Source organism: Accipiter gentilis, chromosome Z (assembly GCF_929443795.1).
Source record: "Accipiter gentilis chromosome Z, bAccGen1.1, whole genome shotgun sequence".
Lineage (NCBI taxonomy): Eukaryota > Metazoa > Chordata > Aves > Accipitriformes > Accipitridae > Astur > Astur gentilis.
In genome coordinates, this window is record NC_064919.1 from 80,133,011 (window position 1) to 80,158,817 (window position 25,807).

The following is a 25,807-nucleotide window of genomic DNA, read 5'->3' on the forward strand; positions in this document are numbered from 1 at the left end:
TAACCTTTCTAATTGTACTTGATGTATGCCAGTTTAATCAAAAAGTACACTTGCAAACAGGCAGATATTTGCATTAATCTAGCATTGGATCTTTGAGTCTTTTTTGATCATCTTTTATTCCAAAGTTGACTAGTTGGGGGAGGTTTATTACAGCTACATATCCTTTACACATTTTTTTTATTCAGCTCTGTGGATCTGACAGGATTTTTTGTTAAAATGAGGGGAAATGTCTTCTGGGAACATCCAATGCAACAGAAAACGTGTCAGTTTTGAAGTAGTTGGCAAGGTTTCTATCATTCAGTGGTATGACAATAACTTGATTGTAGTTTGAAAGTAATAGTAAGCAAAGGAAAATAGAGTACAAATCATATTATGATGCTGACTTAACTCTTTACGTCTGCTTCTTACCATCATTTCCATTGTTATATTAATTACTTTTTTACATTCCCCCTTCCTCATGCTTTTGCAGTTTCTCAAATATTATGTTAAATCTTCAATGAATGTTGATTCATTGGATGTGATTCCTGTTTGCACTTGTAATCACAGCAATGAAAACTTAGTCTCAAAACATTTTTTTGAGAAAATAGTTTTTTAAAAAATATTTTAGGTTCCTTCTGTGCTTTACTCCTTTTCAAAAAATCTGATTTGTCTGTCTTTTCTTCCTCCACTGACACTCTTGAGTGCTCTGCATTGTAGCTTTGAAACATTTTCTTGGAATTACTATGACAACAATTTCTACAGAGCTTAGCAAATTAATACCAGTCTTGGTTCCTCTCTCCATGGTTCTCTAAGGAACTGTCCTGCATGACTCTCTTCCTAGCACTGTAGTCACTTCTCTGCTGCTTCTCTTTCAGAGGAGTTTCAGGGTGTTTGGGTTTGGGTTTTGGTTTTTTTTTTCTTGAGACAGGGTGAATTGTTTAATAATATATGCAGAATAATCACAACTTACTTTAAGAAGTCATTCTCCCAAAAGATGGATCTGTCATACTTCCACCATGTTGCTTATGTGTTAATATATTCAAGTTTTTCTCTCTTCTTCACCTGCCTGGACTTTTTAGGCTGTCAACTCTTCAAGGGCGGGATCCTGGCACAGTACATCTCCGTGCTCGGTTAGTCCATATAATAATGATTAACTGTGATGCTACTATAGTTAGGGTGGAATTCATCTTGCTTATCTTGAGACAACTGAGCTACTTACCCTCAGCTCCTTTTGTAGTCGATGACTTATTTTAGGATCAGCTAAATCCCCATTTGGTGGTGATACCTGTCGTCCTGTGGGCTGTAAAATAAGCTTGGAGTAACGTGCACTGACACCTTATCCCTCTTGTAATGAATATGTGGAACTAAAAATAAGTTGTTTGTCATTCATATTTTGATTATGGATTGGGGGCAAATGCAGGGTTAACCTATGTGCTGCATGGTCAGTGCCTTGATTATTAACACAGTTTTAATGCTCGCATTGTAAATCAAAGGGCTTAGGTACCGAACGCTCTGGGAGAGGGAGTAGATATGTATGATTGTGAACATAGAGCATTTCCTCAGTAGAATGTGAGCTTGTGATGTGGTAACATGTTTAATGAAATTGTGGTGACGGAAGGCTGGGAAGGATGGAAGTTTGACTGCTTTGGAGAATCGTTTTTAGAAGTGACATGAAGTGGTGACACCCTGTAACTCAAACATAGGTGACCAGGATACTACAGTGTTTCTGAAGTCTGAGCAGCCTTGCACCAGTCACATCCCATCTCTGCTAGTCAAACATACTGTACATCAGGGGATGATCTCAGCAGACAGACACAGCTCTGTCTTCTCAATTATATCCAGCTGATGAGTTGCCTACTTACAAAAGAAATTCTTGCCTCTCTGTCACTTAAGGACATTAACCAGCACTTTATACTATTAGATTTGCCCCATTTCCAGTTTTTAATGTACTTTTTTTTCCTTCATGGTATTCTAATTCACCATTCTCCAGCTTTTGTTTTTACTACCATGAATAGCATAGTATCAGCAGCCAATGTTGTCTCATTATTTGTCCTTTCTGTAGGCCACTTATGAATGCATTAAGGACTTCAGGCCCTAACAGATTTCTGTGAGGCTCCACTGGTGACCTCCCTGGGTACTTTATAGCAGACCAATTTTATTGTCTTCTCTTTATTTCCTGCCTTTTAACCAGTTATCTGTCCATTAATGGATTTTCCTCTTAGTTTATGGCAACTTTTAAGTCTTTGGTGATAGATTTGCTGGAAAGTTTTTGGAACTCCAGATAGACTATATAGACTGTATTTTCCTTTTTCAGATGCATAATAATTCTACAAATCTCGTAGAGGTCCCTAGTGAATCAAGACTTAATATAAAGACTCTGCCAATATGTCAAGTTTATCAATTCTTTATAGTTTCTATCAATCTTCTTGTTCTAAACATCAGACCTCTTCATTTGTAGGGTTCTGCATCATTCCAGATCACTTTAAAAAAAACCATTTGCCCCAGAACTGAGGCAGTTTTAGGCAATTAGTTATGTGCTACAGTTAATAATACTCCACCTGTTTCATACCTGAGCTCCTTCAGAAATTTGAGTGAGTACCAGCTGATCCCATCAATTTATTATTGTTCATGCATGTTGATGTGTTCTGTAATGTATTTATATGAGACTTCAACTTGAGACAGGTCTTCTACCATGTCCTCTGTGGCTTCAGAAACTTCCTAAGTTCCTGCATGGTGAATATATGTCAGCTCATTGAGCTTTTCTGCTATGGCCTTATCATCCTTACGTGCTCCTTTAGAACTTTTTCTCCTCTTGGCTTTCACAGATACTCAGACTTCCTACTTTTTATATATTTAAAGTGGGATTTGTTATTAGACCTTACGCTTTTAACAGGATAACCCTTAGTCTTTGGCTGGAATTTATTGTGGGGTTTGGTTTTTGGTTTTTTTTTTTTTTTTTTTTGGTTGTGGTTGGTTTTTTTTGTTTTGGTTTGTGTTTTTTTTTTATTGAACTATCTTTGCTATTTTCTTCATTTGGACCTGACTGGACATAACTGTCTCCTCTACTGGTCCACTTAACTGGTATGACTCCATCCTTCTGAAGTCTTTTTCCATAGGTTGTGTGTCCTTTTTTGGAGCTCTAGTATGACTATTAGACAAATGTGAGCCATTTGCAAACATTTTTACCTCTTTAACTGTCCCTTTTAAAATTTTTTAATCAAACTTTTTCATTTTTATGTTGTTTTCACTTCTGAAGTGAAAGACTGCTGTAGCGAGTTTTTGCTCCGTAGACATGTTGAATCTAAGAAATGTGTGTTGTTCCTCTTTGGTCATCACATCTGAGCAGTGCAATGGACTGCTCCTGGATGTGATAGAGATTTTGTGGAATGAACAACACAACAGACTAGGACTCTTCAGCTTGGAAAAGAGGTGGCTAAGTTTAGGAAACTATTAAAAGTTCATAAAATCAGAAGTGACATGCAGAGCATGAGTAGGGAACTTTATTGTCTTGTCTACTGGAGAAGCTGGTGGTCATGAGATAGAATTGTGAGATGGCACATTCAGAGCATGCAACATTTAGATAGAGACCAGAGGTCCAGTTAGCTGATATCGTGACTTATTGTTATTATGTTCTTAACTCCACATACTCCAAGATTGTCATTGTAGTTTTCTCTAACTTGTAGAGCATTTTAGATAAAGTAATCCATAATATATGGATTATAATAATGATTTTTAAATAATTACATGTTTGTCTCTTCATGTCCTTGTTAGACATTTCTGATGTGAAAAACCACAGAATCTGGGTTTAAGTCTCAATCTCATAATGTCGCATATCTGGAATTAGTTCAATAGGACATAGTAACAGAACATTCGGGCCCTGATTTTTCCTGGGTAGGGTAACAAAATAACCAAGGTATCTTCCACATTTGGGTAGGGAAAGTCGCGGCAGTGTTTCAGTGAAAAGAATATTGTACTGTCAAATACATTTTTGTTTTGTTAGGCTTTCCAGCATTACTTTTGGGAACCCTGAATCAGGTGACATACCTTCTAGATATCTGATACAGGTTTGAAGGAAACAAAGAGGTGACGGTATAGTCCCTGGTTACAGAACTTTGTTCAAGCTGAGTGCACCAATTTTTACTGTAGATGTGACTTTTTTCTCTTCCTAGACCAGATTTCCTTTTCAAAAACCCATGCTATTGAACATTCTTAAGTTTGGCTTTGTGATGGGCTGTGACTAGAGCACTAAAGTTATCTCCTCAACATTTAGATAATCTTAAAGGAAAACAGTATCTTGGGGTTTTTTTCACCATTTGTTTTATTGTAGATACTGATTATTTTTAGCATTGAAATTTCTCAGTGAAATGTGCTTCTAGCTCCTAGGTAATTTGGGGTCATGCATGATAATTTTGATTTCTTCTGTGTTGTTTATGAGGTGGTACTTCTTTATGGCTCTTTTTGGGGGGGGGGGGGGGGAGAAAAAAAAGTTAAATTACTTCCTTTAGTCTGAATGTGTTGGGAGGGAAATAATTTGGAAATGTAATGAAAAATTAAATCTTTTGCTGAAAATAATATTGTATCTTTGTTTTCTGCACTGTACAATGTTAGTTCTGTCTGTTTTAGTAGTGGTGCCTTAAGTGTTCTTTTGCTCCTTTGGTTCTTCCCACCCATAAGTTTTAAAGGATTTTGTTTTGATACATACAGCTGGACAACGTGGCGAAAATGGTCTAGTTGAAGATGTCCCTGTTTATTTCAGGGGGTTGGACTAGATGACCTTCAAAGGTCTCTTCCAACCCAAACTATTCTATGATTCTATGAAAAAATTGCTTTAAAAGTTATTTTTTCTGTAAAAAACAACCAAAAACATTCTAGAGTACTAATATATAATTTATGTATTTAAAATCTTTTAAAGGAGAGTCTTAAAGCCTCTAATGCCATTTGTACTTTTAACTTTCATTTTTGCTTCATCTGCATTGAATCATCTTTTACTACTTAAAACAGAAATTGAGTTTATTGAAACATTTCAGTTCTGATTATTTTTTAATAAAGATGAAGAAGTCTAACCTAATGAAATCACTGAAATGAAATGAGAAAAATTTTAAAAAATTAATAAGCTGAAGACTTGAAGATTTTATTAAGTTACATTTGGCTGTATGTTTCTCAGTGTGTACTGTCTTGGATCAGTAGCGTGAGAAACATGCCTTGTAAGGAACAACCTTTGCACTGTTAGAGTGACTTTTTCTGTTACGTTTCCAGAAGGGTTACCGGAAACATATTACCCATAGTTCTTTTGTTTGTTAACTTCTATGCCTGTGATCACGAAACTGTGGTTTGAGATGAGCAGTAGTACTGAATTCAGATTTTCCATCCCCACCCTGTAGTTCAGACCTATAAATGTATTTTGTAGAATGCGTGCATGTCTGTCAGTCCATCAGGTATCTTTGAAACATCATAATGTACAAGCAGCTTTATGATTTATGGCTTTCAGACTTTTTCATACTCTTAGAAATAAAATGCTTCCTGTTCTGTGCAGATTATCTCATAATTCAGTGTTGCACAGTGCAGGTATATTTGTAGTTTAAAGGGTGCTGTTTGTAACTTGCTTTGCAAGACTCAAGTCTGATATGGCATGTTCCCTGTACTTGGATCTGCCCAGAATTTCTCAAGCTCCACTCTTGTTCCAATGACCTTGTCCTTGCTGAGGAGCCTGTGTTCTTCCAGCACTGCCTTTTTACTGTAACAGGTGAAGCAATTCCTAGAAGGACTTCAACAGCGCTCCAGCTGCTGCTCCTCCCAGCTTCTACTTGACTCTGTTAATTGCTCTGTGCATCCCTGTTCTTATCCATATGCTTGGAATTTGGAACCTGCATATCTACGTCGTTCATAGCCAACAAACCAATCTAATAAAAGAGATGTCCTCTCCCTACCCCTTCCTTGCCAGGTTCAAATCTCTTTCAGTCTTCTTTTTCCTATCTCCTAATGGCATCTCAGCATCTCGATTTCGAAAGTCTGCTTTCTTAACTCAGCCTGCAGTGACAGCTAGATACTACTGTGATGAGCATCTTAAGGAATGTCTAGATCACTAGAATGTATAGGCCTATTGTAATTATCCATACAATTTTCTTGCTTTAGGTCCTTCTGTTTTGTTATGAACTTCTTAGTAGCAGACTATTTCTACCAGTGCACAAACCATAACATCACATGACATTGACTTTACTCAAACCAGAAGATTTTTGTGCCAAGGTTGTAACATTGTATCATTACTTCATTGTATCTGTGTGAAAATTTTAATTTCACGCCCTGCGGACTTCACTCGTTCTGTGCACTCTGCTGGTGTTGTTGCATAGAAGGGTAAGTCCCTGGGTCACATTCATTTTGCAGTGTGGGTTTTGAGGTTTTTTTAAGTAAGAGTTCTGTTTCCTTTGAGAGATCTTGCTGTAAAGTTAGCTAGGGATTTCTGCCAGAAAAATATTTGCAAGCTTAAAGTGAAGACACTAAAATATTTTTACTAAGTTTCTTACAGTGTGGCTATGACCATCTTATTCAAAAAGAAAAAAATGTGCATGGGGCTGTGTGCTACACTATGATACGTTTGTACATGAATAAATGCAAGTAATTTGGTAAAGTATGTGGGGAAAAGGGAAACCCTTGTTTAAGTATGTCATCAGGTTTCCCATACATCGTGGTTTTAATGAGTAGCAAACCTTCCTGGGCAGAAGGCCTTGGCTAATGTTCGGATTGGTTTGTGGAGCTTCCTGGTTTGCAGGCATTGGCATTTTAAGCTTCCCCAGATGCACCATGCCTTTACTGTATGGGTAAGTCAGAGTCAGGTCCTTGCTGGTCAGTCCTTGCCCTTTTGTCTTATGCTGTCTGTGAGGTTTAATGTGTTGATGAAGAGAAATAACCCACTATGAAGTCACAGAATAGCTGAGGTTGAAAGGCACCTCTGAAGATCATCTATTCCAAGCCCCTGCCCAGAGCAGGGTCAGCTAGGGCAGGCTGCTCAGGACTGTGTCAGGTTAGGTTTTGAATATCTCCAAGGATGGAGACTCCACAATCTCTCTGGGCAACCTGTGCCAGTGTTCAACCACCTACATAGTAAGAAAGCTTTTTTTTAACTCCCGTTTGAATGGAATTTATTGTATTTCAGTTTGTGCCCATTACCTCTTGTCATTTCACTGGGCACCACTGAAAAGAGCCTGACTCCATCTTCTTTCCTCCCTAATCAAGTATTTATACACATGGATAAGATCACCCTGAGCTGCCTTTGCTTCAGGCTGAACAGTCCCAGCTGTCAGATTTTCCTTGCAAGTCAGATATGTCAGTTCCTTAATCATCTTCATTGCCCTTCACTGGACTCCCTTGAGTGTGTCCATATCTCTGTTGTACTGGAGAATCCAGCCCTGGACATAGCACTCAGCTGTGTCCCACCAGGGCTGAGTTGATAGGAAGGATCAAAGGATCACCTCCCTTGACCTGCTGGCACTGCTGGCCTTTGCTGGCTTCTGTTCAGTGTTTTGTTTGCCAGGACAGCAAGTGTCCAGGTCCTTCTCTGCAAAGCTGCTTTCCAGCCAGTCAAGCCTGGCATGTGCTGGTACCTGGGGTTATTCCTCCTCAAGTGCAGGATTCTACATTTCCCATTGTTGAATGTTGTAAGATTCTTGTGGGCCCATTTCTCCTGCCTGTTGAGGTCCCTCTCTGTACACTTTCTGGCCCCTCCCAGCCTAGAATATATTCAGAAGAATATGGCAATGAGAGACTTAACATCTGTCTCTTGAGCCATTAAATGCCCTGCCTTATTTTGTAGCATATCAGTGACCTTATGTAGTTTCTAACAGAAACGTGGACTGTCCGCAGGTGTATGGTTATCAAAAAGTAATCCTGCAGAGCCTGAGATCATCTTTGCTAGTTACTGCTGGGAATGAACAAACTAAAATTTCACTTCCCTGCCCATCTGTTCAGCAACCAAAAGTAGGTAATTTATCTCAGTGGGACACCTACCACCTGTGTAAAGTTTTTGAAAGAGGTCGTTAGTGTGCGATGACTATAGCCAAGGGACACCAGGCCTGAGTGCCTTGTACTCCGTCCTTTACTGCTGTTTTTTTCTGTAGGGTGCCTTCTAACTTGGTACTTGCACAGCGTCAAGCCTATTCAGTGTCTGAGTCCCTATGAAGCTTAGGACGACTCAACTGCTTTGCCACACGGCATGCTCTTGTGCCAACTGCGTGCCACTCCTCGCCAGCAGTTGCCCCTCTCTGACGTGCTAAACCAGGCACCACCAACATGCTGTATTTTTTACAGCTGCTGTTTTATCTCAGTGGCTTGTCTTGAATTATGTATCCTGATCTTTGATGTATGAAATCTCAGCTGATTTAGAGATTACCCCAGAGAGTTCAGCACATCTGGAAATGAATGGAGTGATAGATAGTCCCAGCCCTTCCACAGCAAGTGCCGAATAGGAAGTTTTACAGCAGTTGGGTACTGGAATACAATTTTTATGAGACCGTTGTTTCTTCACGTATGGTCTGCACCCAAGCAATCAATACATTGGGATGCCAAGTATTTGAGCTCAGTTGCAGCATTTGTTCTCAGGCAAATTGGCATGAATAAGTTTAAATAAAGAGATGGTGAATAGGGAGATCACGGGCTCTTCTGTTAAGGGGTAGGTACCAAGGGTTTCACTAGGTAAGGTACCTGAAGTTGTGTGCGCCTCTCACTGAGGGGTGAGTAGAACAGAGCAAGTGAATGCAAATCTGGCTGAAAAGCAGTTGCTATCTGATGTGAGGCTTCTGAGTACATTATGAAGGAAAAAGAAGCAACTGAGCATAAGCTACTTGTATAATGTCAGCAAGATACAGAATCCCAAGGCATATAAAGCTTAAGCGTTCTATCCTATGAAGCATACTTCAGTTTCTTCAGTGAGTGTTGTGGTCACTCTGCTCCCTGCAGAAATTAGACTTTAGGCAACTGCAAGATCCTATTCACCTCTCTTATGCTAGCATAGCTGGGATAAAAGATGATGCCAGTTACTATGTCATTAGCATTAATGAAGTGAAACCAACTAAAAGCTGAGAGCAACAAGCAGAGCTCAAGTTTGTGGTGCAGTCTGGCCAGAAAAATGGGCTTTTTGCCAGGCAAAGTATATCCATTCTCTGTATTTTGACTGTTACTATATCTTAAGTATAAATTCCTTGTCATTTCTAGGCAGTTTCAACCTATTAGCTCCCCACCACATCATTCTGTAAAACATCCTTTTCTGTCCTAAGTCTCCTGATACACTCCCAGCTCATGAACAGAGAACAGCAAAGCATTGTTTTTTTCCTAATATATGTTCTTTTTAAAGTAAAGCATCTGACTGAACGCTTTCTTCTCATGACTTGGTTACTTCTTCCCGTTCTCTTTTTCTCCCTGTTCCCTACCAAGGGATGGCTAACACAAGCACAGGGGCTATCATCATGGCCTTGCTGTTCCAAGGATCAGGAGCTGGGAGATGTTTGCATCTCTGCAAACATCTGTTTGTTACCTCTGGAGAGTAATTCTGACTGATGGGTTCTTACCAGATTTGCCAAGTCCATCCATCCAATTGTCTATTTCTGTTTTGAAGACAAGCAACCATAAAGTTGAAACTGTGTTGTATTTTTGGAATCTGAAATTTCAGACAATGCATTTATGAATTATTTATGGGGAATGTGTTTTCAGTAATGTGCAGCATAAAATGGAATGAATGCGTATCCATACTTGCCCTGAACTCTCCAAAGTGCATGCTAATAAACAGAATGATAACCTAACATCACTTTTGCCCTGTAAGATTTGCAGTGCAAGCACTTTTTTATGTGGTTTAATTCAAGTCAGTTTGTCAACTTAAAGCTCTAGTGTTTTGTTTTAAAGTACAACTTGGTGAGTGATTTTCTATTACTTAAAGAAATCTAGCTGCTTTTTCCTTGTATTTCAACCAGAGTTAGTGTCTGTAAATTTTTCTCGTCATGCTGGCATAAAGCCATGCTAAATTATGCTTTAATTCACAATTAGAAGGAAGTGGCAACTGTGCAGAGCAGCAAACCTTTCATTTTAAATGGCCATTATACAAGATCATGATTCTACAGAATGATTAAGATATTGAAGAATAATTAAGATAACTTTAGGTTTTTGGCTATTTAGAAGTGCTAGGCTTATTTATTTTTTTTTTAAACCTCCCCGAAACAGCTTTTTTTGTAATGACAGTAATACAGGACTCTATATTATCACAACTTGGTGTTTACTGGTATCTGAATTGTCTACTGGTAACTTGTTTTCACTGATATAGCTGACAGGGCACAGATAATTAAGAAACAGAAGAATCTGAGTGCTAGATTTGGCTATTAAACACTCCATGCCACAGCAGAAGAAATTAAGCTGACAAGCAGGAGCAGAAGGATCGTACAGATCCAAAGGAAGAGCTGGTATTTAGGTACAGCAATTGACCGTATGTAAAATATTTCACCAGGATAGGGAAAAAAAAAAAAAAAGAAAAGAAAAAGGTAAAATAAATAATTTCCAAGCATTCATTGAGGCATCTTATTCCCAGGGTGTACAATAGTGAGCTTGCAATACTTATTCACCCCAACACAATAAATGGTAGTATGCAGGGAAGAAATCCAGCCCCAGTGAAACAGTGGCAGAACTTCCATTGGCTTCTGTAGGGTCACAATTCCACCCCTATATATACTTAAAACTACTGTAGTCTGATTTTGCTCCTCTGCTCAATGAGGTTTTAAATCTTGCAGAGCTAGTAGCAGTTCTTGCCACAATGGTTAGAAAGTCAATGAAAGCTCACAGTTCAGTAACTAAATGACAAGGTAAGAAACTTTGGAATCATAAAATGGTTATAAGTGCTTGACCTAAAACTATGCAGATCTCCCAGTGACTGTACAATTGAAGCAAAAAGTTGATTTATTATCTGGCAGGCTGGGAATTTGGACTGAGCTTGTGAAAAGAGACAGATTGCTAATCCGTGTAAATAGTGATGGCTTTGCAAGCTGTATGTGGTGGGGTTCTCTTCCCCTTAAGCTGCCATGCTTCTTAAAATTGTTTTGTACATATTTAGTACCCGCAAAGTTCAGGCAGTGTGCAGGGTGTAAGGTAGTCCCAGATTTGCCGAAAGCACACTAGGAAAAAGAGGTAACGTGGAAAAGAAATCAAAACTAAGGGGCAACACTGACACCAGCAGAGAGGAGGTGCAGAACTGCAGTGTGACTTACATATGCAACGCTTTATCAGAGGCTTTAGTACATTGTAAAAGCAAAAGACAATTTTAAAGGTGTTTCATTGAATCAGAGTTTGCTTTGAGGGGAAAGATGCTTGGGGACAAACTTGTAAGAGCAAAAAAATCAAGAAGAAAGGCTGTTAAGGCAGGAGAAGTAGGGGGATGAGGTATGGCAGAAAAGATGATGACAGCTTAGTTTTGGCCCAGAACAATAAAGGATGAAGATCTTGCTGAAGATACACTGTGATGACAGAGTGCTTAAAGGGAATAAAAGCTAAGCATGCTCTGAAGTGCAAAGTTATTATGTAATATCACAGCAGAATCAGGGCTCCAGGTGCTGTACGTATACTGAGGTTCATTTTCTGATCTGAAGAGCTTTCAGACTTGATGAGATAGAAATGGGTGTGGGAGGGGAGAGGACAGTACAAACAGAGCGATTGCAGAGGTGGTTGTTAAACTCCATGGTAGTTCCATGGTTCTGTAATTTCTTTCTTGTATACTAAAACTTTACTCTAAGTTTTTCTTCTGTTGCTAGCAGGTCTGATTTAAAAGGTTTCTTTACTTCCCAGCACTCGTCTTTTTTCATCCTTCCCCTTCCAGAATTATTACAACATCAAGTTATGCCAATTCAGCTGCCTGCAGACATAGCTTAAAGGACACAATCTGAGGCTTTTTTTGTTGTTTTTTTAGCTACTGAAAACACACAGAGACAAAAACAATGAAGAAGCCCTTTCAGTTGTATTTGACAGCTTGGTAACATGGCAGCAGGGTCTGAGCAAAAGTCTGATGAGGAAATAATAGAAAAGGCTGAGTTACCAGGAGCAAAGAAGTAGGCTAACTCAGGATTGGGAGTATTGAGATGGGTGTGTGGAAAGGTGAGGAAAGCAGGTGTGTGTCTCTGACTACTGGGTAAGTGAAAATGGCCTGTTTGTGTAGCAAGGAGGCATGAGAACAGCTGTAACTGTTATTTCAGTAATGACAGCCAGTTGGATGCTATCATAGGTGAAGCCAAGGTGAAAACTGAGGAAGAAAAGTCTCTTATCAGCCCTGCCTTAGGGCACAACTTTTCTGAGATGCTGTTGCTGGATCTGGTGTCCTTTAGTGCACTGGCTCTGCTTGGTATGCAAAAGGTCAGGGGCAAAGCAGCAGTGCTCAGTCCCTTTCAAGATCAAGTCTTGTTTAGCTCTTTACTACTGTTTATCATATTGGGGAGGGAGGGTTGTCCCATAACACTGGCAAGCACAGCTCATTTCACTTAGCAAAGATGTGATGTTCTTACACAATTCTGCTGCTTCTCTCCAAATTCTCCTATGCAATGGATGTAATCTCTGATGTCATTTTCCACAAGATTTAGTGATAATTGTTAGTAACCCCAGAAAACGAGCCACTGAGTTCATTGGTGTTGTAGGTCTTGCAGTATAGAGGGATGTGTTGCAGTGCAGTGTATCAATACATACACGAGAGAGGGACCTGCAGAGCGATGAAGCGCCAGCAAAAAGGCAGTTGTCATCTGAGTCGGCACAGACAAGTGTTGCATGAGTGCTGGAGGGAGCTGATCTCCTCTCTGCTTCTGTGTAACCCCACTAGGGGAATATGGTGCTCATTTCTGGGTGATTGCTTACTGGAAAGTTATTGTCAAAGATCAGAGGAGAGTGGCAAAATCTGTTGCTATGCTAGAGGTATTGATTTATGAAGGAAGATTAAAATATGTGTGGCTCAGATAAATGTTGACTGAGACTGGAGCAGAAGGGAGAAATGTAATACTGTTCAAATACCTAAGGAGTATTTGCACCAAAAAAGGAGATGGATTTCTCAGTACCATGCCAGATCTTCAGCTATAACTAATAGCATGAAGCTGGGAGAAAGAAAATCCTCTCTGTTTATTTCTAGTTGACGATCAGAAACACATTCATGTTTTCGACAGATACCTTTTCCTCCTACCAAAATCCGAAGCAGAAATCCATGGAACATTCATGGCACTTTCCGTGCTATTCTGTTCTTAATTGTATATCTTTCCCACTGGACTTCAACTTATCTATTTACACTGTGTGCTATTTGGGAGAGAGGATAGCTCTAACAAAGGGTAGTAGAGTTGGTCCCCCTGATCCTGATCAAGGCCCTTTAGATTATACTGTAGCCTATAAATAAGTAATAATGGTAATGATAGTGTGAGATGTATTTGGCTGTGGAATGGCTTCCTAAGGAGAATAGCGAGAAGCTGATTTTTAGCAACAAATATGAGGAAGCATGCTGTAGGGAAGAGTTCTCTGTCAGCAGGGAGATGGCTGGATGATCTAATAAGTCTTTTCCTTCTCTAGGTTATGATTCTGTGAATACCACCTCAGAGAGTTCTCTAAAAGTCTCTGATACTGTAAGCCCTCTATTATGTGGGTGTGGGTTTTACAGCACTCCGGGAGGCTCTTGCTGAGGACACTGTGTATATATATTCTGTTTTACATTGTGTGATGTATTTTAAATAAAAAGCTCAGATCTTTTTTTAATTGCTTTGAAATATTCTGCAGTCTGATCTTTTACTTTAAGAATTAAGAAACTTTGAGATGCCTTTGGAAAATACAGACCAGTTACAGGAAAGAAATACGTCCCAGCCTGGAGTTGGTTTAAATACATATATAGCACTGTTGAATTTGCCTCCTCCTCCTGTAATCCATAGTGAAGTGTCTGCTCTGAGTCCCCACCTGCATGAATGTAAAATGGGAATCTCAGCCTAACTGGCACCCTCCCTTTGTCTTTGATTTTCAGTTTAATCTTGTTCATTTTCTTGATGTTTCAGCCTCAAGAATTGTGCTTCTCTTTGTTCTTTTTTTTTTGTTTTGGCATCTTGAAAGTCATGGGAATATCCTCTGAGGGTGTGTTTTGGTCACTGAAGATGCAGTTCACACAGGAAAGGCAAGGCCCCCTATCCTGACTTGTAACCTTTAAGGGAATGACTGCAAAGTCAGCTTCTCTTTCTCAGCTTTCATTTCCTATCGAACCAGTCTCTAATGTTCATTGGCATGTTCATCTTGGGCTTGCTAGGCCAAATAGCATGCTGGTTAAAACCTGGCTTATACAGCAGGGAGGGAAAGAAGAGAATATGAGACATCAGCTCAGACCTATGGAACCTGAACCCAGAAATCTTGCAACACAAAGAAGATCCAGTGGTCATAATACATTTGGATTTTCAAAAGGCCTTTGCCAAGGTTCCACACCAAAGTTGTTAAAGTAATAAAGTTTCTGCAGGACTGGAGGAAAAGTCCTTCTATGGATTTACTGCTGATTAAATGATAGCCGTCAAAGGGACTTAATGTTCATTTTTCACGATGCAGAAGAGTCAGCAGTGGAGTTGCCCAGGAACCCACTGGGCTGGTTCTTTATCAGTGAGCTGGAGAAAGAAGTGAACAGCAAAATCTCTTGGGTGACCTAATAAGTTTGTGGATGATACCAGGTTCTTTCAGACAGTCGAATGCTATGTCAATAACAAGAAACTCCAAAAAAGGCATCAAAACTGAGTGGACAAAAATGTAATTTACCTAGAGAAGAGTCAGCAACACCATACCTATGTGATACTGAACTCAGAGCAGATGATTAGGATTTGTGAAGTTCAAAGCTTCCTAGAGCTTCACAAAAGCTTGTGGATACACAAGCCTTGGTGTACTCATGTTTTGATTTGGATGTGTACTTTTGGTCTTTGCCTTTCAAGAAAGATGTAGTGGAAGCTAGAAAAGGTGCACAGGACAATAACTTTGATCAAGGAGATGAAGAGCTGCCATATAAGGAGAGACCAAAAAGCTATGACTTTGGATAGGAAAAGACTGAATGAGAAAACGACCAGGGTTTGCAAAATCATGAAGGTCATCAGTAAGTTGAATGTGGAACTCTTTTTCACCAGATCCCACCACATGAAAGAGACTTAAGTACAGTCAATCCTTAAAAAGCACTTGATGGCAGTAGCAGGATATCTGATTAAAACAGAAAACAAAGTATGTCTTTCAATAGCAGTGAAGTTCCTGAGCTTGCTGTCACAGGATGTTGTGAAAGCAGCAGGTTGAAAAACAAATGAGACAAATTTATGGACAACAGGCTGGTACATGGATTTTGAAAGAACAAGCCATGGAGATACCTCTGGCATCCCTGATGCAACAATTGTGGATGCAATAATAAAGATGGTGGAAAGTGGGTAGGACTCTAATTTGGGTAGAGTTCTGCCCTTTGCCCACAGAGCCTGCATTAACTTGGGGGTGAGTGATCAAGCATCACAGCTGGTTTTTGCAGATAACCTCAGCTTATATCACTGGTGTGGTGTCTTCAGGTTTGGGGTAGTTTGCTGAGACCACTTCTTATCTGCATCTGGTTTTTCTCTGCTTTTGCTTGCCCTGTTTGTTCCAGTCAAATAGGGATTTGATATTTGCTTTATAATAACAATAAGCTCAGTTTCATTTTCTGTAAAATGGGTCTGTTCACTATCCATTGAATGTGTTTTTAGCTGTATTTAACATTTCTAAAGTGCTTGGAGGCAGGCGGTGTTCTATGAATACAAATTAATGTTAGGCTTTGTACTTAGGCACAATGCTGTACCGTAATTCAAAGGCTATTCATGTAACATTAGTAAATCACTTTGAACTTTTTGTTAAAACTATAAGCAGTAGTATAAAAAGAAACCTTTTTATTTCCTCTGGTATATACAGTTAAATAAAGTAACCCTATACAGCTACTAATCTCCAAAACCCTATTGCCAGTGTACAATGTTGAAATGCCATCACCTTGCAGAAGAGACATTCTGGGTGTTTTGTAGACATTTATGGTCAAAGAATAAATTTTTAGAGACTGTAAATTAAAAGATATCTCTGAACATAGTGATCAAATAATATCTGGCACTGCTTGTTTAAAGAAATATACATATATCTTACTTCCAGAGTATTTGTTACTCTAATAAGTTTAGTTATTTTGCCTCATGGGGAAATTCCTGCTTCTCCAAATATCAAACTTGTTTGGGGTTGTGCTGTTTCTTCAGGAAGGAACAAATGATATTATTGGTTAAATGGGACTGCACAATATGAAAATACAATAACATAGTTTAAAAATTGAACAGGGTGTAAGAAATATATTTTACCAGCAATGGAAGATAGGCAAACATTAAAAATTCAATGACATATCCCAGATGTCTAAATAAGTAAATAAACAAACATCACTGTTCATCTGATTGATGCAAGAATACTCTGTGGTTACCTTCAAGAGCACCATTCTGTCTAATACCCTGCACAGTAATGAGTTCTGTGTATCACTTTTGCATAATCTGACCATTTTTTACGTACTGAACATTGTGGGACTGTCTGAACTCTGAGTGCCCAGCAGTTTTTATTGGACAGAATACCAAGTGGTTTCAGGTGATTTCTCAGCAACCATCCTGGGAAAAAGTGGTCTTATGGTTCCCAAAGCAACAGCCACATTTGCATGTTTGTCATAAAAATGTGAGATCCTTCCTTCCAATTCAATTTGGAAACACAGTGCAAAGTAAGATGCACCTGTAGATGTTCAGAGAGTTGTGTTCCTGCTGCACAGGCAGTGAAACAGAAATAGTGTGGAAGGAAGGATTTGGCTCTGTGCCAGCTTGTGTTTCTTTTTGTACTGGTTTCCTCTGTACAATATGAGCATTTAATGAGCTGTTCTGAATCATAATGCTTTATGATGTTTCCTGTTACCTTAGTGATGGACTACAAAACTCTTTTACATTAAGAGTTTGTAAACTCTACTAGATACTTATCTAATTAGGAGCCTGATTTGGGTTTGTGTGGTGGGGTTTTGGTAGCAGGGGAGGGGCCACAGGGGTGGCTCCTGTGAGAAGGTGCCAGAAGCTTCCCACCGCTGGCCCAGGCTGAGCCCATCAGTGACGGTGGTAGCAACTCTGGGAGAACAGATTTAAGAAGGGGAACCTGCGGTGGGTAGGGGGATTGGAATGTGAGAGGAACCCCTCTGCAGACACCGAGGTCAGTGAGGAAGGAGGGGAGGAGGAGCGGGGAGGAGGGGATGCCCCCGCAGCCCATGGTGAGACCAGAGGGCAGGCTGTCCCCCCGCAGCCCACGGAGGGGAGTGGGGGAGCAGATGCCCACCTGCAGCCCGGGGAGAGAGGAGCCCATGCCGGAGCAGGGGGATGCTCCTGAAGATGGCTGGGACTTCATGGGAAAGCCCGCGCTGGAGCAGTCTGTGCCTGAAGGACTGCAGCCTGTGGAAGGGACCCACGCTGGAGCAGTTCATGAAGAACTGCAGCCCATGGGAAGGACTCACTCTGGAGAAGTTTGTGGAGAACTGTCTCCCATGGGAGGGACCCCACGCTGGTGCAGGGGACGGGTGAGGAGCCCTCCTCCTGAGGAGGAAGGAGCGGCAGAGACAAGGTGTGATGAACTGACCCCAAGCTCCATTCCTTGTCCTCCTGCAAGGCTGGTGGGGAGAAGGGAGAGAAATTGGGAGTGGAGTTGAGCTGGGAAAGGAGGGAGGGGTAGGGGAAAGGTGTTCTAAGGTTTGGGTTTACTTTCCATTATTCTTGTTTTATTTTCATGGGTAGTAAATTAAATTGATTTGGTTTTACCCCAAGTTAAGTCTGTTTTTTGCCCGTGACCATAATTGGTAAGTGATCCCTCCCTGTCCTTGTCTCAACCCATGAGGTTTTTGTTGTATTTTCTCCTCCCTGTCCCACCAGGGACAGGTAGGAGTGAGCTAGCGGCCTCATGGTGCTCCGTTGCTGGCTGGGCTTAAACCATGACAGAGCCAATGCTGAAAGTTTGTAATAAAATTTCCAAAAGCTCTTTAGTGTCTTAGGAGCCAATTTTCCAGTAATCTGTATTAATTGTATGGAGGAGATTAAGGGAATACTGTCACAGCTCTGTACAATGCCTGACCAGGGTAGATTTAGCTGCCTAGGTCACAGTTCTGCACTGACTCAGCTATACAGGCTTGATCCTGGTGGTACCTACTTCTCAGGTAGTTTGGACATCTCTATGCTGCTCTCTGAGCCATATTTGGAGTTTTACCTTCTACATTAAAAGCAAAGGTCAAATTTCTTCATTGAAAGAAGAGCTTCAAAGCTTACTTGGTCTGTTCTCTCTACTCCCATCTCTGTCCTCTTGAGCGTGGCCCTGCCTTCCTCATGCTTTGTACACTAATTCTTTGTGTTCCCTCTCCTGATGGAATTTTTGGAGACTTTATGATAAGGTTACTTTCACCAAACTTTAGCTGTCTACATAGTTAGACTGCTAATCCAATCTTGTAGAGTTTATAAATTTTCTTCTTCCGTGATGACACATGCAGACTTTCAAGCTCATGAAAGTTAGATAAAAAAATATACATGGGGGAAGTGTCAAAACCAGGCTTAGAAAAGAGATTGTTTTACAGTCTGTTGCAGAGGTGCTCATTGACTTTCCAGCACATTGGCAAATATACCAAAAAGGTGAAGACAGACTGAATTATCACTATCCATAAAGGGACAGTTGTCCACCTCATTTTCCTTCTGTTGAGAGGGCAAAACCCATCAAATAAAATGTATGTAAGCATCTAGCACTGATGAGACGTTTGATTGCTTGGTTGAACATCTATACATGAAGAATTTCTGTGTATGGCTTAATGTACAGTGCTGGCACTTCTGCAGAACATTTGGGATTTTTTTCTCATTGGGAACCATGAACAATATGAAGGCACCCTTGGCTGTTAATGTGCATTAAAAGAACATTCAGTATTCACAAGCCAAGTTTGCCAGATCAGTTTTCCTGTTTGAAATGTTCTGACTCTTGGGTGCCTGATCCTGCAGCTTTGACTTCACTGAAGCCATTAAGTGTCATATTACTACTACTACTACTACTACTACTACTACTACTACTACTGAAGTCTGTTTTTACTTATGCATTTATTCAGATTGTGCAAGGAATACACACCCTAGTTTTAGAGAAAGTTGCATTTCAGGATTTGAGCATTCCGACTGTGTCTCTTTAAATATTTGGGTACAAATAAATGGTGAGAAAATTGTCTTTATGAGTTTCAAACCATTCAAGGTCTACTCTGTTGCCTCCAGCCAGACTCTGTCTGATGTTGCCTAGACAAACCAGGGCAAACCATTATCATGGGATTAAACACTAAATACCCGCAAGGAGCATTCTTTTTATCAGATAGTGCTCTGTTAGCAGAGTTCATTCACTTTATTGCATATATAACTGTGGTGTCAAATAGACTGATTTACAACACCTGGTCTTTTACATAATCTTTGCTGTTTGCTGCACTTGTAATCTGCCAAATCATTTAGCCTTCCTGATAGGAGAAATGCTGTAAAACTTAGATAAACTTGCAGAAGAAATGAACTCTAAGGTAAAGCTGAAATCTAGGGCCTGCACATTTGCTGTAAATGCACTGGCTGGTTTGGTTTCCCCCCACCTAATCTGTGATTGAATGTGGCTGCTGGAGAAATTGAAATTTTTTGATAGCACTACAGTCAGAGGAGATAAGCATTTTTATGCTAGACTAGATTAATCTAAAAAGAAGTTTTAGGTGTGGCTAATGAAACCACTATATGTGTTAACTGGGTTTCTTTGGAGTTCAAAGTATCTGTGTATATCTATAGAGAGTCTAGTCTAAAACTTTCTCTACGTGAGAAGTCTAATATAGCTATGTGCTAGTTCTCACTATCAGTGCGGTTTATTCCATCTTACGTTGGATATATCTTTAAGGACTCTCAGTTGTTAGAGGGTACTTTCTGAATGCTAATACAAACAACAGACCCCTCTAAAATGGTCTTGCTTGGCTACCCAAAACCCCAGTGTCCTTCTGAAATTTTTGGTTAGGGTAACTGTAAGGCATCATATTTGTGTAGGCTTAGGCACTTACATGGTCCAATTGAAACAAAACTAAAGCTGTATTTTTTGAGTCACTCATTTTTGGCTATTAGGGGTGATTTAAACAGACAGATAATAGTAAGACACGTAAACAAGCTTAAAATGTGAAAAAGAAATTTGAAAAATGGGTTTCTGAATGGGTGAAATGCAAGCTAGTACATCCGAAGGAAAATAAAACAATCTATAGACAGTCAAATAGAGGACTGAGCCCCGTGAGGCAGTAATGTCAAGTCAGACTGTTTTAGAAATGATGGCAACCATCAGATCAGAAGAAACAATAAAAATTGAAGGAAATGAAAGAGCTGACTTTTCCAAGCAGTCATAGCATAACTCCAATGGTTGCCATTAACATCAGTATTAACACATCAGTACCACAGTTAACTCCTTTGAGCTGAGGAAGTATTTCTGTGTCTCAGACATAACTATGAGTTACCTTGTCATGGTCACTTTTCTGATGATGGTTTTCTCGTTAGGACATAACATTGCTGGAGCTAATGAAGGATATTTTGCATGGTGTTGCTGGTTTAGGGAAGGAAGTCTTTTTATCTGATGCTGCAGCTGCTTGATGCTATTGGATGGCACAAGTGGTAGTCTGCCTCTGCACGATACATTGGCCACTGCTAATCTTTCACATCAGTAAACCATTGTGAATACTTGTACTTAAGAATTTTTCATCCCATCTGAGTTGAGGAACCTGCCCCAGCTGTCTGACTTAGTTGCTTTGTCTTCCTAAGCTCCCACTGTCCTGAATGGAAAACCAGAGGCTTTTCCACCAGGACTCAAAGCAGGAAAAAGCTTGAGATGTTTCCTCACGCTATGGATTAACTCCTCCTGCTTACGAGACAGGGACCCTGTGGAAACCAAAGAGCTACGGTGATACTTTAGGTTGGGTGCTGTGAATAATGTTCTGTGCATGTAAGTCATTGAATGTGTGAATTATTTCAGTGTTGGGAGCATCAGGCAGGTTGGTGCTAACAACAGGATGGGACAAAGGGGTCTTTTGGGTAGAACTCTTGAGTGATATCTCTTAGACTGGAGAAGAGTCTCCCAGGGGAAGCAGTGGAAATGGTATTGTTTAAGACATTTAAAATTGGACAGAAGAATATATACTGTAATGATCAATCCTATGCTGGTATTTAGATAGGTCTTGTCTTGTGTTAATATTAATAGGAAGTCTCTGTCTGAAGTAACTGCCATTATTCAGTGTGTGTTACTAGCTAACATTGGCTTGCAACCTTACCCCAAATCTGTACTCACACTTAAAGGACAGCCTGAGTAATGTTTAGCACCTTTGCTTCTTCTACTGGTGCCTCAAGTGTTGATTTTGTATTGCTTGGCTTAGATTATATTCCTTCAGTGCTTCCACCAGCCAGACTCCATATAGTGTATAGAAATTTACAGGAAGCATGTGTAGTTTGTGGCAACAATAATAATAAAGGCTCCTGCTGTTTTTAAATCCCTGGGAAACTAAATCAAGTGTAGAGGTCTATTCAAAAAAGCACAGTGTGTGTATAAGTCACTTTACCATTACCTGTGTGGGCCTGCCTGGTACCTGTTTGGTATATTTGGCTGCCATATCTCTGAAGTCTGTCCTCAGTCTCCGGAGTGTGACTAGGACATTACACACCTCAAATGGAAAAGCTGATGAAACAGCTTAAAATAACCTGAGCACCCATTTGCTCACCTCTTTTTCACTACCTTTGTCTTGGTATTCCTCATAGGAACCCATGCAGCAAAAATTCATTCTGTGCTGGTGGCCCCCATCAGATAAGTCTAGGTCTAGTGTGACTTATGAAGGCAGGAAGACTGAATTCAATTCCTGCTTGATGCTGTGATGCTTAATGGCCCTCCATTTTCTTTGTGTGTTTCTGTAGGTACGAAGCCTGTCTTCTTGATCTGGTTGAAGCTATGAGTCCAATATCTGCCCCAGGACACCTCTGCAGAGAATCTTGTGACAGGAACAAAATGCACATGCCTCGTCATGTGAGCCACAGGGCATCGTCTTGGTACCAGACCCCTTGCAGCTCCAGAAGCAGAGCAGATGAGCTGGAGGAGAGCCGGCTCCTCGAAGAGATTTTCTTCATTTGACATGCCTCATTGGTCTACAGCCCTTCTGTAGAATTTTTAGGACCTTTTTATTGTTGATTTGTTTGTGTTAAAGTACCATTTTTAAATTATTTGAGTGACAACTGCTTGTCTTACCTCTTCTAAAGCATAGCCAATTAGCATCCAGTTTCATTCTGGATTTAGTAATCATGGTGCAAGAACGTTGTTGGGGTAGACCAATCAGAAAGCATTAACTTTATTTTATAAACTTTTCATGTGCCAAGTAATCATTCTAAAATAGAATTATTTTTTTTTGATCTACAACATTTTCTAATAGATTGAAGTCACAGTTTTGCCAGCCTCATATCGGACGTATATTTCATTATCGATTTTTAGCTCTAAAGCAGTTTGCAAGAACTACCTAACATTCAAGAACCACCACATTCAAAGTAGATTATTTTCTAATTAAACAAGTCTGTTTAAAACCTGGCATATTATAAAGGTACGAGCACTTTAGTACTTTTATCAGTGATTTTATGTTCTACTTTTTCCTTCAACATTCTGATATTTAATATGCTGGGGTTTTAGGGGCTATATCCTAAGGTCAACTATACAGTGTCTAATAACATTACTAGATGATGTTGAAGGTTAATGTACTAGGCATCCATTTGAAATACATTCCTCTCTAAATCAGTGCTATTTGACAGGTTATGTGCTGGGTAACCTAACCCTGAAATAGCAGAACACAGACATTGTAGTGGTCCAAAATCTTTTTGATGTACTTTTCAAGATGAAATATATAGTAGTAATAGTATAAGAACAGTCTTAAGACATTTTCACTAACTTGCACTATTTTGGTCCTGTATCCAGGCTCCATTGTAAATAAGACAAATCAGTAATTATTTCCACTACAGGCTCACAATGCACATTTCCCTGCCGGCTTTAATTATTCATGCTGTATCTATTTCAGTTTATTTAAATGCACTTCCATCTACTGCATGTACTTGGTTATTTAAAGAAATGTGCCGAATTGGTAAAAATGACTGCAGATTACAGGATTAATGGTCATTTTTCTCCACAATGCAGTGTTCATATTTTATTGTAACAGTAGCCACCGGCATGTGTTCCTGGAAATATGAGGCTAAAATACTCATTTTGTACAGTAGAATTGCAGTGAGGGAAAGGTAGAATTGAGCCAGTACAGGCAAGTTCTAGGCCATTTGCTCCCAAACACCACTTTGTGGGGTACTACAGCTTTTCTGACAGTCTCTTTAGGCAGCCCTGCTTATCTTAATGGCAGCGAGTTGCTGTACCAATCCTTGGGGTATCACTGCTGCCTGCCTCCCACATGCTCACTCCTGTGCAAGGTTTGGTGCTCTGCAAGGAGCTAGCAAGGCTTGGCAATAAGACCTGCGTACATCTCTGATGAGAGCATCGGTGAAGGATATCTAGCACGCGCCCCAGGCAGTGGCAGCACCATGCTCCTATAGCAAAGAAATGAAAGGAGAATGAAGGGGACAATGAACCTCAGGTTACTCCGAGCTGCTTCATTCAGGCCCAGTCTTAATCACAATTTAGATGATATCCTTTTTGTGTATCCCAGCTGAATTTTAAAAGCTGCTTGGGGGATTTTAAAGGAGGGAAGCAGCATTACTGGACAAGAAAATGACTGCTGTGGAAAGGCCCTGCTTGGTCTGTCCTGTTGTTGGCGAAGTATCACAGTTCTTTTGAATATGTCCATCTGCTGTTGAATGTCCCTCTTGTGCTACTCCCTGAGCCTGCCAAGGCACAGTTTTATGCTTAAAGCCGCAAAAATATATTCAGTGTCCTGACCCAAGTATAGCAGGTGGGGAAATTGGTTTTCTTGTTCTGCTGGCTGAGTAGTCTGCTTCTTTGAGAGGGCAAGGAAAAGGAGGGCAAAGAAGAGAAAAATGTACAAGGAGCAGCAGGAAAACTGTAGAAAACCGTGAAGAAATTGCTATCACATAGATCTTACGTTTTGGGGTTGGTTTGTGGTGGTTTTTATTTTTGTTGGTTTCTTTTTTGAAGGTTTGGCATTTATAAAGAAACAGTTCTCTGATTTCAGTGCAATTGCTTCTCTTCTCTTTTCCAGTTTGAGTGAAACTTTAATTGCCTTTTCTAATAAGTGCTAACTGACCTTTTGAAACAGCAAAAAAATACATGTATATCTCTTGAAAGGTGCCTTTGTGTACCCAGTTGAGAACACTGCGTGGGAGCATTCTGTTCTTTGGTTCTTTGTGGGTGCCAATATTTAACTGCTTTAGGATTCCTTATGATCCATTTTACCCATTAACAATTCTAATTCTGATGGTGACTTTTAACTTGAATCTATGTTTTGTTAGTAGCTCTTTTTAAAAGGACATTGTTAGGGTTGTGGGCTCTACACTCAAGGTGCTGTCCATCAGTCAGAGCTAGATGGGAGGCATACCTTTATGAAGCAAAGATTTCTAGAATTAAGATGGTTGAAATGTCTGAAATGGTGAAGATCTGCATGTTTTAACAGTCTGTGAGATGTGAACAAAGAAACAAAAGCTATTAATTTGGTAGACCCTGTGAAAAATCATTTTTTATAATGCTGGCTCTTGCTCTAGTTATTAGCAGTACATTAGGAATAGTGTTTAGCAGTCAGTGCAAGCAAAGATATTTTGCCATGAGGCACTACAAAGTTGAAGTTATTAAAACATTTATAGCCTTAGAAAAAAAAAATCAATGATTGTCAAATAGGAAAGGACAAAATCAGTAGCTGGGACTGGGAGGGGAATTGTTTTCCATCTGCTAAAACAGTAGAGGAAATGCAAAAATTAAACTAGCAAAAGCAATCACTTGACAGTGTCCTTTTAAGTTTAAACTCCTATATTAGGAAGCTGCCACTGGGGAGTTAATCCAGCCATAGATTGTTTGTCCAGAGTGTTCCCAGTTAATATGCTTCAGCTACACATCAGGTTGTGTTTTACATGAGGCTTTGTGGAGTGACATGAGTTCTGCTAAGGCTCCCACCCATGCCTTCACTTTGTGTTCTTCCTGAATGGCTCATACACACACACTTGCCATGTGTAGCCATTGCTTTTGTGCACCTTGCACGCTGTGGACCTGTAGCAATCCAATCATGCTCTTTCCACTTCTAGCCTCTCCAGTTTCACTGTTGAATCCCATCTTGAGCATATATTTATATATGTATGTGAAGTCTTAATCTAATAAATTATCTGGGGGTTTCATTTTTTCTTCCAGACTTTGATTTGATTTGTTTTCTGGTTTGTTTTGTCCAGCTCAGATGTCAATTCTGCCATTGACAATATGTTCCACTTTCTACATCATCATGTCATATATATTGTGAATCTCCAGTTTGCTAAGACAGACCAATGCGTTTTAAGCCTTCTCTTCCTCACCAGGACATGGGTTTTGCTGTGAGAAGGAACAAGATCTCTTCTGGAGCATGAAGTAGGGGAGAGGTCTCAGAATACAAAAGAGAAGAGAAGGCAAGAGCTAGCACCATGCTGTGGGACAAAAAGGTGGAATTAAAGAGTGAGGAAGAAAGAGTGGAGGTAAAAACAAGAAAGGACAAGGATGCAAGGCAGAGAACTATACCAAAGGATGACAGAAATTATAGGTTGAGTGGAGATGAGCCAGACAGTAGAGACAAGTTGTT

At 40.0% G+C, this 25,807-nt stretch overlaps 1 protein-coding gene across 6 annotated transcripts in view; it reads left to right on the forward strand.

Annotated features, from left to right (window-relative positions):
- KIAA1328 (KIAA1328 ortholog) overlaps positions 1–25,358 on the forward strand; it is a 187,463-nt gene extending 162,105 nt beyond the window's left edge. For 5 of the 6 annotated variants that reach the window (XM_049795405.1, XM_049795407.1, XM_049795408.1 and 2 more), the window contains one exon: positions 21,969–25,358. In XM_049795405.1, the coding sequence (XP_049651362.1) occupies positions 21,969–22,182 (214 nt within the window). In that variant the 3' untranslated portion in view covers positions 22,183–25,358. The remainder of the gene's footprint in view (positions 1–21,968) is intronic. The other variant, XM_049795410.1, reaches the window with a different exon arrangement.
- Positions 25,359–25,807: the final 449 nt, after the last annotated feature.